The sequence below is a fragment of the Perna viridis genome, chromosome 3 (genome assembly GCF_037379345.1).
Source record: "Perna viridis isolate PV_CMFRI_1.1 ecotype Kerala chromosome 3, ASM3737934v1, whole genome shotgun sequence".
Lineage (NCBI taxonomy): Eukaryota > Metazoa > Mollusca > Bivalvia > Mytilida > Mytilidae > Perna > Perna viridis.
In genome coordinates, this window is record NC_142447.1 from 27,126,024 (window position 1) to 27,139,825 (window position 13,802).

General features: G+C 31.9%; 1 protein-coding gene across 6 annotated transcripts in view; it reads left to right on the plus strand.

The window, feature by feature from the left end:
• The first annotated feature begins 8,134 nt into the window (after nucleotides 1-8,134).
• Nucleotides 8,135-13,802, plus strand: part of LOC148621669 (uncharacterized) — a 42,011-nt gene continuing 36,343 nt past the window's right edge. For all 6 annotated transcript variants that reach the window (XM_088576284.1, XM_088576289.1, XM_088576285.1 and 3 more), the window contains exons 1-2: nucleotides 8,135-8,288; nucleotides 11,592-11,661. In XM_088576284.1, the coding sequence (XP_088432410.1) occupies nucleotides 11,602-11,661 (60 nt within the window). In that variant the 5' untranslated portion in view covers nucleotides 8,135-8,288; nucleotides 11,592-11,601. The remainder of the gene's footprint in view (nucleotides 8,289-11,591; nucleotides 11,662-13,802) is intronic.

Genomic DNA, 13,802 nt, shown 5'->3' on the forward strand with positions numbered 1-13,802 from the left:
CCGATTAGAACTGGTATTTCCGAGTGATGTGGTGGTTTAATTAAACCAAGTTTTATGGCTAGCCAACCGGCCTCCCGCGTCCATAGTGGCCATATAAGTTCTAGTGTAGGTTTGTGTTGCGTGGACAAAGGTTAGAATTGGTGAAACAGCTAGTAAACAACTAGACGGTTGGTGTAGTAAAAACACGTCGGTTATTATTTGTTCCGTTGTTATGGAATAATCAGCAAAAATATTTTGATATCAACAGGATAAGGCGCATTTTATTGCATCTTTCGTTAATAGGTCAAGATCACAATATTGCGCTATTAAAAATCTTCAAAGTTGGTACAATATTGGGCATAACAACTGTGAGAGGTAAACATCGTACGCATGCGATGCTGGCATATTGCCGTACATATAAGGAAAATCGAAAATTGGGAAATCAAAATCGTCTCTTTTATCGTAAATCTTTTACTATTTGTGTCAAATTCGTGAAATATGTCTAAAAATAAGCCGGGGAAGCCGCGTCTGTTGTGTCTATAATATTCAGCGCTGGGTGATATTTTGGCGGGGTTCATTCGGCAAACTTAGGATTATTGATGCATAAAACACCTCCATATCTATCAAACACGGAATATTTCTGCAGACAAAGTCGGTGCATTGTCTATTTAGTGCACTAATGAAAAGGTAAAGAATAATAATTGTACATTTCCAGCCAAGGATAACAAGGTTGCGACAAGATTTTCAATATTACACAATTAAAAGATGGGTTTTACTTCATTCATTCATACCTTCATTTCCTCAAATACGTGAGATATATGAACAGTTATGTATATAGCAAATAACAAAACATTATTACATGTCAAAAAATGGAAAAGATATCAAATATTTACAATTATTTCATGAAACATGTATTTCAATCGGGGATATCTGTATTAGTACAATCCACGTTAACATTATCATGAACAAGTCTAAATTGGCGGTTGTATTCTGCGACGCAATTTAGTGAAGTTGATTGCATCATCATCGCTGCTTTGTATAGTGTTCGGTATTTTCCCTAGTAGAACAATAAAAAAAGATCATCCTGGGAGTATGAGTCAAATTCTAGGTCGAAGCTTTTGATTGTCAAGTCCCATGCACCAGATTTGTCTCAAGACGTTGGTTGCAGAACATGTACAAGAAATATGGCAAAAAGTTCTACGTATTGCCTATTACATATTAAACATATCATTGGGAACGTCCGTCAATAGTTTAGTTATAAAGTATGACCTTTTTATTTCATTTACTGTTTTTGAGTTTCTCCAATATTTTGCAAATGTGACAGTATTATGTATTTCGCGAAATTTAACGAAGTCACTATCGTTATTTATGCGAGTAGACCATTCGCTGATTTGTACGTTAAACACGTTCTGTTTACTGATTCTTTTCCATTAAAAGTATTTTTAAAGATAGTAATGAAAATTTCAGTGCTGTAACAGTACTGGCAAAATTCAGTACTGTGCATGAACTGTGAATTTCAGTGTTAATATTGTTAAATTTTAGTATGGTAATAATACTGTAAATTTCAGTGCAGTATAGGCTTAATATTGGTGAATTGTTGGTAGTGTAGTATATTTTCCTGTACAAAACATTCCAACTGCTCTGGCGTATGGTCTTTAGTCACTCAACACATACGCTTTGCTAGAAATTGCATGCGAGCATTGCACCAATTTTCTTAATTGGACACATTAGTTACATGATAATACTGGGACAATGATATTTTACCCACAATTCCAAGTGTTCTAAGGTTATTCCCATGACCTGAATGGCCGTTATGGGGTGTCCTCACATAATATGACAATTTACCATAGATAACTATACATTCTCTTTCACAAGTTTTGACATTCAACGAGCAGCATGGCGGGTGCTTTGCAAGGAACAGGAACTGCTTACCTTTCTGGAGATCCTGAGTTTACCACAGTTTTAGCGGAGTTCGTGTTGTTAAAAAACTCCAGTCTTCATTATAATTATAAATCATAAAAACCGACAGAACGAAAATAAAATGTTGTTTTAAAAACTATCACAATTTATTGTGTGTGTGTGTAAAATAATGGAAATTATAACCAAATACTAGGATCAGAAATCAATGTGAGCCCTTTTACCCTGAGAGCATGCCTCCATTTGGCCAAACGTTGCCTTTTGGCCAGGGTTTATGGTTGGTTCGTTGCTTTAAGGTTGATGTTCAACGGTGGTTCGGCATTGGCACAGAGTAGCATAAGTTGACTTCACACGAGAAACCGTAGAAGAATAAAACATGACTATACTTGATATCCCAACTATAACTCAACATACTTTACTTTGGAATATTTTGATTTAGAACTTTTAAAATAAGGTTTACACTAGTGCTACACAGCGTTAATCTTGAGCTTGTATACAGGACAAACGTCAGAACAACGTCTGTATTTAAAAATAAAAGTTGTTAACTATAAAAGATTTAGATCCATTAGGCACGAACCATTTTCTTATGGTGGGGGAGGGGCTGGGATTTTTTCCAAAAAAATATTAATTCAAATTTTGATTAAAAAAAATAAAAATATTTTGAAAAGAGCTGAAAAAAAATAAAATAATTCAGAATTTAAAAAAAAATTGAAAAATCTGAAAAAAAAGAAGAGGAGGAAGAAGAAAATGAAAAAGAAGAAGAGGAAGAAGAAAATGGAAAAGTAGAAGATGAAGAAGAAGAAGTGTGTTCAGTGCATTAAAAGAAGAAGAGGAAGAAGAAAATGGAAAAGTAGAAGATGAAGAAGAAGAAGTGTGTTTCAGTGCATTAAATATAGTTATTAAATTTACCATGTGTTAACTTTTTTTAGTTTATTTTCTATAGGGGTCCATGTTACTCATGTTTTTTTAGTTCTTTGTTGATTTTAGTTTTTTTGTGTGCTTTATATGCGTTTGTATATATGCATGTTGGTTGTTTTATCTGATTTGCAGGCTACCGTTCATTGAAGATATATTGGTCGCCTTAGTAGGTCGCCTTAGGCTGTCGATTTTCCATTCCTGGTTGAGTGGTTGTCTCCTTGACATATTCCCGATTTCCATTCTCTTTATACCTTGGATTTGTAATCTCTTGATTATTTTATTTTTATTTTTTTGGCGCCTAGCCTTTGTAATATACTAAATGATTGTACCATAGATTTAATGTTTGGATATGAACTGAACACAAAACCAATAAATACCAAACACAAAACTGAAAGAAAAACTTAACACTTTAATATTTCAAATGAAAAAAAAAACAAAAAAGTAGATCACAACATGTGATTTTGACTAGAAATGAAAGAAAATATTGTAAATGTCTAAAACATAGTCTTCCAAGCAATGCAAGACAATGGCGGAACATAAACATTTTTTTTAACGTTTTCTTTATCTGTTGGTTTTTTTACTAGGAAGCGGGAAATATTGTTTGTTTGAATTTTGTTTTGTTTTTCTGGTCTACCAACTGCTCGAGCTTTCCTCTTCTCTACTTTTTTCTTGTTTTTTTTTGTGTTTTTCTTACAATCCCCTTTTCTCTGGCTGAAACATAATTATATGTTCAGCTTTATTATATTAAATAGTTAAGTTTAGCTAAGATGATTGTCACGTAGCTTTTACCTATGTTTTATTAATATCATTTTATACTCATTAATGTATACATATATTATGGTGTAATTTACATTATAGAACTATTACTATTGACGCTAAATATCTCTAGGGATCATTTGTTGTCACTGTTCAAACCTGATATTCTCTGAAACAAAACAAAAATAATGCAAAAAGATATTTGAGTATGTATTTACGTATGATTTTTTCAATTATTCCTTGCTTGCAATAACATACGGAAATGGAGGACATTTTAATTGCAACATGAAAATTCAAGGATCTTGGTATCTCTATGATGGTCTAGGGGAGTACCATAGTGCAGGAACTGGCCTACAGAAACTATGCTCACCAAAACCAAGACAAGGCTATAGACAAAATTGTTTTATATTACCGTAATAAAATATCACCTTGAACCATGTGCTTTATAATATGCATTTTTCCTATAAGCATACGCTGGGATATTGCTCTTGCAGAGATCAAAAAGCATACATTTCAGGAAAGTCAAAAAAAAAGAAAAAAAGATTAGTTTCTCAAAAAAAAAAAAAAAAAATGAATAAAAATTCCAATTTTATTTTGGTCTGAAAATTTTTTTTTTAAATTAGGAAATTCCAGCCCCCCCCCACCCCCCACCATAAGAAAATGGTTCGTGCCTAAGTGTAGTCAAAGTCGTTAAAGACCCCAACATTCAGAAATTAACCAACCATGTACAGTCTGAGTTCACAATCGAAGCATGATACATTATTGTGTATCAGATGGTTCAAAAATATTTATTTGTGAGTTTTCGGTAGAACAGTTGCTTAATCGTTATATCAAAGAAGCGATTAATCGACAAAAATGTCGTATATTCGGTATCTTAAAATCGCTTATTCGATAATAAAAACCGGATAACCGACAATTTATATCGCATATTCGAGTTAAAACTGCAAAAATCATGAAAAATGAAATATGTGTGTTCACAAGTGCATATACAATTACAAAGTTTCATGATTTCATAGAAGAAATTTCAAATTGATTAAAGAACTACGTTGGAACATGCAGTTTTCTCAACAAACGCGGAAAATATTATTTCAGATATTTCTTTAGACATTTAAACAAAACAGCCATAACTTTTTTGTTTGAACTGAAAAAATTACCAAATACCAAAGTAGAATTGCTGAAAGTAAATTAATTTATAGGAAATATAAATCAAAATATAAAATACATGTATTGTGTAAATGAGAACTTAATTTAGTTATGAAATTTGACTACTGCACACTTTTAGAAATCTGACCATTTTGCAAACACGTTCATTTTCGCTCTGAATATTTTTCCCTAATATAAACGCAATTTCGATAATTATCTCAAAAAGAACATATGACGTTATTCTTCCATGAAAAATTTTGCGAAATTCCTACTCTCTGCAGGAGCGCAATTCACTATTTTAGTTTTCCAGACTTGCAGTTTGTTACACCTGACAGGCGGGACTTTGAGGTTTTACTGTTTTTGGCAAGTTTAATTGATTATAACATATTAGGAGGTCCATTTGTGATAATTATTCAGAACTGAAAATTTGTCCTGATTCCAACATTATATAGTTTACAAATTCATAATTTCAATTGTTTATACTAGTCATTTATAGTTCAGTGTGTTATTTCAAAACGGTTGTTTTTGAACCGATAAGGACGTTGAGAAGATTATTTAATCGAACCACAATAGATGCGAATACCGTATAATCGGTATTTTTTTTTATCGCATATCCGGCAATTATGTTGATTTTGCGACTTTTTAAATTGATTACTCGGCTTTTATATACCGCATAATCACTAATATATCATACATATACTGTATAGAAACTTATATGATGAATAGAATGACGATGTGGTCATGGTTTTGCTTATTCTGGCGTTTTTCGTTGATATTTATAGAAATACAAAATTTAAAACATTCTGGTGAACCATCGTTTGACCGGACCCCCGGTTCGTTTACTGTTGTTCAAACGCTGGGTCAACAATTATACCAGTCAGCTTTTTCTTCTCTGTCATGGGTTATGTCTGATCCTACTAATGTTTGCCTTCTTGTGGATTAATGTGTTGACTCTCTTTCCACAACGTTGGTCCGACGTATTCTTGGTCATTTGTTGTAAATTATGTCATGCTTGTATAGCCATGGTAAAGTATGTTTATACTCGATTTGAGTTTTTTATTTCATTTTTTAGAAGCTTTAATGTCACCATTTTTGCTTTAGATACATCACAATATTGACTGTTGCATTTTGTAATAATGAATGTGTATGTGTCTGTGTGTGTGTTTACACAGAGGTGGAACCTCCTACAATTGAATCAATCTTTGGTGTTTGAAAATAAACACCCTTTACCACTCAATTTCAAGCAACAATTTTGTCTCACAATTAATATGGAAACAAAGGATTCATAACATTTTAACTGTCTGTTTAAGTAGTTTTATAATGCTATCAAACAAAAATACTACCTACATAGTTTTACCAACATTTGTCAATTATTCATGATGTAAAAAACTAAAATGTTTTTAGAACTATGTCTCATAGAACGTCGAAGTTGCCTTATGATGATATTGTTCATAATATGATATTACTTTTTTTATTATGTGAGGCTATTTTGTCGTTATACACACGTAGTTGTACTTCATCATTATGAAATGTTACTCTGTCGTTATATGATGATACTTCAACATGATGTGATGATACTTTGTCATTTGTGATGATACTTTATTTCTATGTTATGATACGCCATCTTTTTGTGTTGATTCTTCTTCATCATGTGATGATTCTTTGCCTTAATGTGATATTTTGCCATTATGTGACGATATTTCTTCATCATGTGATGATACGACTAAATCAATTAAATTTTTACCGCGTCATTCCCCTCTTTTGGTTGAAATTTTTTTTCAAATAACCCAAGGGAAGTCTTGTTTTCTTTATTTAGAGGGGTTTATTAAAGAACTTAGTAATTATAGCCTTTTTGTACAAAAGCCCATTTAACATATAAAATGCTTCGCGGAGCGCAGCAGCTAGATACACCTGCAGAGGTCGAACCCTAAGCAGATGGGTCATATATGGACACAACATTCAAGCTTGATACAACTCCTAATTTGTTTGAACAATTATATGATATCCCATTTTTTTGTAAATAGAGTAAAAAAATCGAAAGTGACAAATCAGAAATTCAAAACATTTGAAAAGGAGCTAACATCAATAGTATTTCCCACAGTTGTATGAAAATGGATGCAACCACTACTTAGTTACTCAGACATTGAAATCTTCCCTTTTTTTTAAAAAAATCCCACAATTCTAAATCGTAAAATCCGAAAGTTACAAAAAATGAAAGGGAACTTACATCAATATAAATAAAAAATCTATCGAAGTTTCATTTACATTGCTGGAAGAGTTTTTGAGTTATAGTCAAAAACATAAAATCCCCCCATACTTGTACGAATAAAGTCCCATAACTCAAAAACGAAAAGTGGAAATTTAGAAAAATTCCTTTGCCCGAAGAAAACAGAAACGTATATGTCAACTTGGGGAGTGTTCGCAGTTAAATCCTGATTTTATTTTAAACATTAGTTTATACTATGTATATATTGAGAAAAAAATCAAAGGGCACTAAGTTTATCTTGACATACATTCGTAAAATGATTAACTTTGTGTTTTTAAACAGTCTTTTTAACAGAATGTGGTAGATAATTTTCATATGTATAATTAAAAAAGTCAAAATATAAATGAAAAAGTACAAGTAGACGGAACATTTGCTCAACAATTTGAATGTCAAGAAAAGAATTTTTCGCTTATATTAACCACATACACTCCATGATATTGATGCACAGTTTTCAAACATTTCTTTAGACTGAAATCATTAACTTTAGAACATATATTAATCAATTAACTAACGGTATAACAGATCAAATTCTACGTTAAGGTTGTCGCTTTAGCTAATATTTTCTAATTCAATATTAAACATTTGTATGCATTTTCTGTGTTACATCCGTTACCGAGGATTTTCGAATGGTCTAAAATCATAACCAAAAAACATTTGTGGATAAAATTTACAACATGTTAAACTTTCAAATAAAACCTGCATCAAGTCTCAATCTAAAAGTTCATTTTTGCCATCTCTATGAAAAAGTGTCTTATTTTTTGTTTAGAATGATTGAGCCAATAAACATGTGCAGTGTCGTATAATATAAGTTCCGATCTTTTAGTGGTTCAATACTGAAGCCATTTCACAAGCAGTTTTAAAGAACTTTTCATCTTATTATAGAAAAAATATCGAGAGAATAAAGCATTATTAGGGTTTTAAATTTTTATTGCCAAGTTTTCAAAGAGTCAAAATCTACCTATAAAAGGAAGTAAATTTTTACATTAATTTTTTTATTGGATCAGGGACTATATAATACTAATAGTAATGTTACAGTAAGCCTATATATATATATATTAACTGCGATTTTATAAATCTGTGGAGAACTCACTTTTGGCACAGTCCAATATGCAATAAATCCATATTTGCGGATATCTCCGTTATTTGTCAAAATTTAAACACTTCATCTCTCTAACCCGGAAGTTATTGTCAACAAGGAAGTTGAATGAATAAGATCCTTCCTTTCCTTCAAATAACAGAGCTTCTGTTGAAAAGTTGTGTTAACAGAAACAGACGTTCTTAACAACTTCATGAAATATAGAGATTGCAGGTAATCTTTACATTTTTTTTCTGTCAGTATTTTTATATTATAACCTGATTTAGTGTTACCTGTAAATTGTAATGACAGTATATTGGTTGATTATTCAATGGCAGACATATGAAGGACTTCAGATTAGTTTGGACTCCTCCAATGGTGCTTACTCTCATGCATTCTGCGTAACACTCATGCATTTTGAAGCTGATCTGGTAGCATTTTATTTTGACTGATTGTTTTTTTTTTGCCATCAATATTTCAAGGTTTGCCAAATATCTTGCCGATGCATCTTGAAAGCTTGACAGTCCTATTCCTGGGCCTCTCCTTCATAATCTTGACTTTTTAAGAACAGCCAGTTGTGAAGTCAAGCTGGGTAATAAAAACCCAACACCATTGAAGGATAAAAAGCAATTTAATCAAAGACATGAAGCTGAATGTGGTGAGCAGGTACACGTACTGGCCAAATGTAGGAAGATATTGTTTTTCTTATTCTTACCTTAGATGTAAGTACATCAGGGAATGATGTTAAAGGCTGTCCTATCGCCTGGGACAAGTAAAACTACCAATATGGCAAGTTAAAGTTATAGCATACTTGCCTGTAGGGCAACCAAATCTTTTCATTTTTAGCTCACCTGACCAAAAGCCATGTGAGCTATTGCCTTCACTTGACGTTTGTTGTCGTGGTCAGTCATTGATAACAATTTTTCAAAACTCTTCTCCTCTGATACTATTTGACCAATTGGAACCAACTTGGTAAGAATGTTTCTTTGGGTATCCTGCATAGAACTAATGTGGAAATTCTTGATCCATCGAAAAACATGGCTGTCATAACTAAAAATAAAATAGGGGTCAAACTAATTTTTCACATAATACCTCCAAAACCATTAGGTTTAGCCAAATTCTGACATGGATAAAAGTGTTCAGCATGATGAGATCTATCTGTGGTCAAATTTTCGTTTTAATGCATTAAGCCATGTTGGAGTTCTTGCCCTCTTTTGACATTTTTCTGCTATTTTAATGTTTTTTCATTAAAAAATTTTCTCCTCTGACACTACTTGTCCAATAGGAACCAAACCTGGTATGATTGCTCCTTGGGGTATTCTGCATTGAACTGATGTGGGTTTTTTCTTCAGGGATAAAAGTTGTGAGGCAACTCCTTGTAAGAGTTATTGCCCTTGAAAGGGGAAAAATGAGTTGTTTTTTTTTACAGTTTTCAGCCAATATCTTGAAAACTATGATAGATAAAAAGAAACTTTCAATTGCTGAAATGATCCTTAAGATAAGTTCAGTCCTACTGAAGTATTCTTGAGTTAAAATTGTTGGACAACTTTTTGTTAAATTTATTGCCTTTGAAAGGCAAAATTCAACCAGGTGAGGAAGTCAGGCTCGTAGGAAACTCTTGTTTAACATGAATTTTCCTAAGGACAACCTTGATTTCATTTGGGCAGGAAGAATGTTCATCAACTTGTTTGATAGGACAAGGTCCATAAAATGTTAACTTCATACTTCTTTGTCTGTGTTCAATTTTTAGCTCACCTGGCTGTAAGCCAATTGAGCTATTGCAATCACTTGGTGTCCGTCGTCGTCTGTCATCAATAACATTTTTTCAAAACTCTTCTCTTTGGAAACTGCTTGACCAATTAGAACCAAACTTGATATGAATGTGTCTTAGGGTATTTTGCATAGAACTGTTGTGGGGATTTTTTATCTGTCAAAAAACATGGTTGCCTCACTAAAAATAGAACATAGGGGTCAGACAGTAGTTTTTTGCATATATCTGCAAAACCATTAGGTTCAGCCAAATTCTGACATTATATTAAATTGTTCAAAATGATGAGATCTAACGATGGTCAATTTTTCGTGTACACTTTTTTAGCAATGTTGGAGTTATTGCCCTTTCTGTATATTTTTTTGGGTATTTTTAATGTTATTACTTTAAAAAATCTTCTCCTCTAAAATTACATGACCAATTTGAACTAAACTTGGTATGAATGTTCCTATGGAACTGAGGTAGGGATTTTTGTTTCTTAAAAAAAACATGGCCGCCATTACTTGAAATAGAACATTGGATCAGACAGAAATTTCTTTATATATTCCAAAACAGTTAGGTTTTGCCAAATTCTATTTATTGCCAAAATGATTCTTTTGATATGCTAAGGCCTTCAAAAGTGTGCAGGGTATCAAAGTTTTCAAACGACGACTTGTTAGAGTTATTGCCCTTGAAAGGTGAAAAAGGACATTTTTTTTTACAGATTTTCGTCAATATCTGAAAATTTAACTTTTAAATGCTGAAATAATCCTTATGATAAGGCCTACAAGGTAAGAATAATTGCCCTTGAAAGGCAAGAATTGATGTTTTTAGCTGTTTTCAGCCAATATCTTGAAAACTATAGTGGACAGAAAGAAACTTTCAATTGATTAAATGATCCCTATGATAAGTCCTACCAAGGTCTTCTTTGAGTCCAAATTATCAGACAACTCATTTTTAGATTAATCGCCCTTGAAAGGCAAAAAAGAATAACCAGGTGAGTGATTCAGGCTCATGGGAACCTCTTGTTTTTGAATCCATTCAGAAAAAAAAATATATATATATCTACTTATATGCTACATTTTTGTATTTCAAGTATAAATTATGCTGTCTTGGGTGTTGGGTTTTTAATTTGCTTGGTCACCTCTCTGCTGTGAGACATAAACATTCATGAGATTACAAAAATATCATAATTATCTGGACTACTCACATGAGAGTGTTTGTTCTAATGTTTTGTCATTGTCAACAATTGGCTGTGAAGTTTTTTTGCCGTTTATGTTCAGACATTCTGTTTTTATTGCAAAAGAACGTTCTTAGGTATATTAAAGAAGAAACATTATATAATTTGTTTTGCCACCAATTTCAGTTTTGTTGTCTTGCTTTGTGCACAGATAGACACAACAAAATCTTTACTACCATTACCTTTTCCTTCATTGTTGAACACATTGATTGCACATGAATTAGTTTTTAGTCAATAGTTAAAATGATCAAAAAGAAAAGATACAATTTCGTGCAAAAAATTAAGGATCTCTCGAATTTTGATTAAAGTTCATTCCAATTTAAAAAAAAGTCACAATTTATAACATATTTGATTATATATTGGCCTAGAAAGACGGTTTCTCTAATGTTGTCTAGGTTCAATGTTCAGATGAAGTGAGTTCATCAAGCCATTTTGATGGGAACATGAGCAATAAACTTAGTGTTATTGTGACATCAGGAGTTTATCTGGTCATAAAAGTTCAATTCTGTAGTTTATCAACTGTTCTTCTTTGTGTTGTTTTATCCTTTAGGTAGATAATAATGGCCAGGAGACAGTTACCGCTTCCAGATGGTATAGCTCCTGCGAGGAGAGCCCCACCTGTAAGTTTTATTAGCCACATACATGTACTTGCACATTAACCAAGTAGTTTGTTGTAGCAGAGTTACTGGAAAATTATTGCTTTCTGACTTATCAACCAATGAATGAATTTCCATATTTGGGATTTTTAAAATTCTAAACAAAATGAAACTACATATACATCTTATTTGACATGTAGGAAGGTTTTCTAAGCATATAGGTAAGGGTCAAACATCCTGTCTTTCTTAAAGTGAATATTTTTATATGGGTTTTTGTTCTGTTATATTTACATGTACAACTGTACATGAGCATCAGGCAATCTATGAATCATCCTGTGATAAATGTAAGGCTGCAAGTATCTTTTGAATAAAAAAAGATCATGTAATATTTATAATTACTGAATTATTGAATGTTCTATTTACTTTTGTTTGTAATAAATTTGATAATTTACATGTGAATTCTGTATTTTCACTCCAGACTTTCTCTTCCCAAAGGTTACAACACTTTTCTCCAGTGATGTTAAGTTTATTTGATGTCACTGGTGATTTGGAATATCAAGCCCTTTATCACAAAATTTTAAATTTATAAGAAACTGAACAAATTATGGAGAAAATTGATATAATAGATAGAATTATTAATTGGTTATTGTAATTAACCCAATCTACAGTTATTAAAATTGGAACTATCAATTTTTCAATCCAGTTCTAACAACACTCCATTCTACTCTCTATTCAGAAGACCATTTCAAATTCTTTAGTTTTTTCCATTTGAATAATGCTTTCGAAATCATGAAAGAGGAAATCTGATTGGCTAAACAGAAATGTAATCAGATCAGAAAGTAGAATGGATTTTGTTAGTTCCTACATGCAGTGACTGAATGGAAGAATTGATGCTTCTAATTTTGATTAAATTGGTAAATAACCAAAATATAATAATTTGTGCCAGAAATTATGGATATTTAACTTGTAAACAGTTCTGAACATGCATTCAAGGCCTCAATTAAACATATATTTGTTTTCCCTTTCCCTACCCTACATGTACATCACAGAATAGGTAGGCTCCAAGTTTTTTTTTTCAAAGGTGCATAGTAATTGATACATGGGGAGAAAAAAAATAAAATCTGGGGCTACTGTGGTGAAAATTAAAAGAAAAATGCTTTTTTTAACTGACAGTGGTGTGTCGAAATGTCTGGCTTCACTGATGCCAGTATTGAACATCCTGAAACAAATCACCTCTTTTCCAATTAGGCTTGCTGTGATGTTTTTTTTTGTGCAACTTCAAAACTTCCCTTGCTTTATATACCTTTACAAATTAAACAACAGTTTACAACTTCAAGCCTTATGAAGCCAGACAAACAGGTCTTACTTAGAGAAAAAAAACATGTTCTGTGAAATCAAACTGTCCTTGATTATTTATGAACAAAATATTCCATCAGTTAAGAAGTAACTTGACTAGTCATTTCATAAAAGAAGATTGATTTGTAAAGTTTAATCATTTAATCATAACCCCATTCAACATTTGGGTGGTATATTGAATTCACCTGGTCCCTCTGATCGTTGAATTTTACTGTAATTTTCTTGACTACAAATTGATGGATTGATTTAAAATTTGGTATGTGGCTTCATATAGATTGGGCATATCACTTGTAAACAATTTTGGTTGATGTCGGATATAAACTTTTTTTGTGTGTGTTTTTTTTTTTTTTTTTAATTATATATGGATTGATAGTGAAAATTTTTGTCACAAAAAATCTCAGCTGCAACTGAATAGATTGATTTCAAATTTCGTACTGTATATAGATGAGCCATATGGTGTAAGAGTCCAATATCAACTTCCTGTTCAAGTGGGGGTTTACCTAACAAAGCAATGCCTGCAACTTCATCTTGAGCTAGAACATCAAATATGTGTATTTATATTTTATATCATTCTCCTAGCAGGTATTTGCATGAGTTTTAGAATGAGTTGTATTTGAAGTTCTTTTGCTATGGGAAGCATTTTAATAGACACTTAGATAAACAAATTAAGATAAGGAAATAAATCATATTACTAAGTTTTTTATACTAGTAACAAAATTAGTGCAGTCAAATTATCGATATTATTTACTTCTATCCTTAAAATTCTATTCATATTGATTCATTTAGATAGTTAAGAAAAGAAAGTAGGA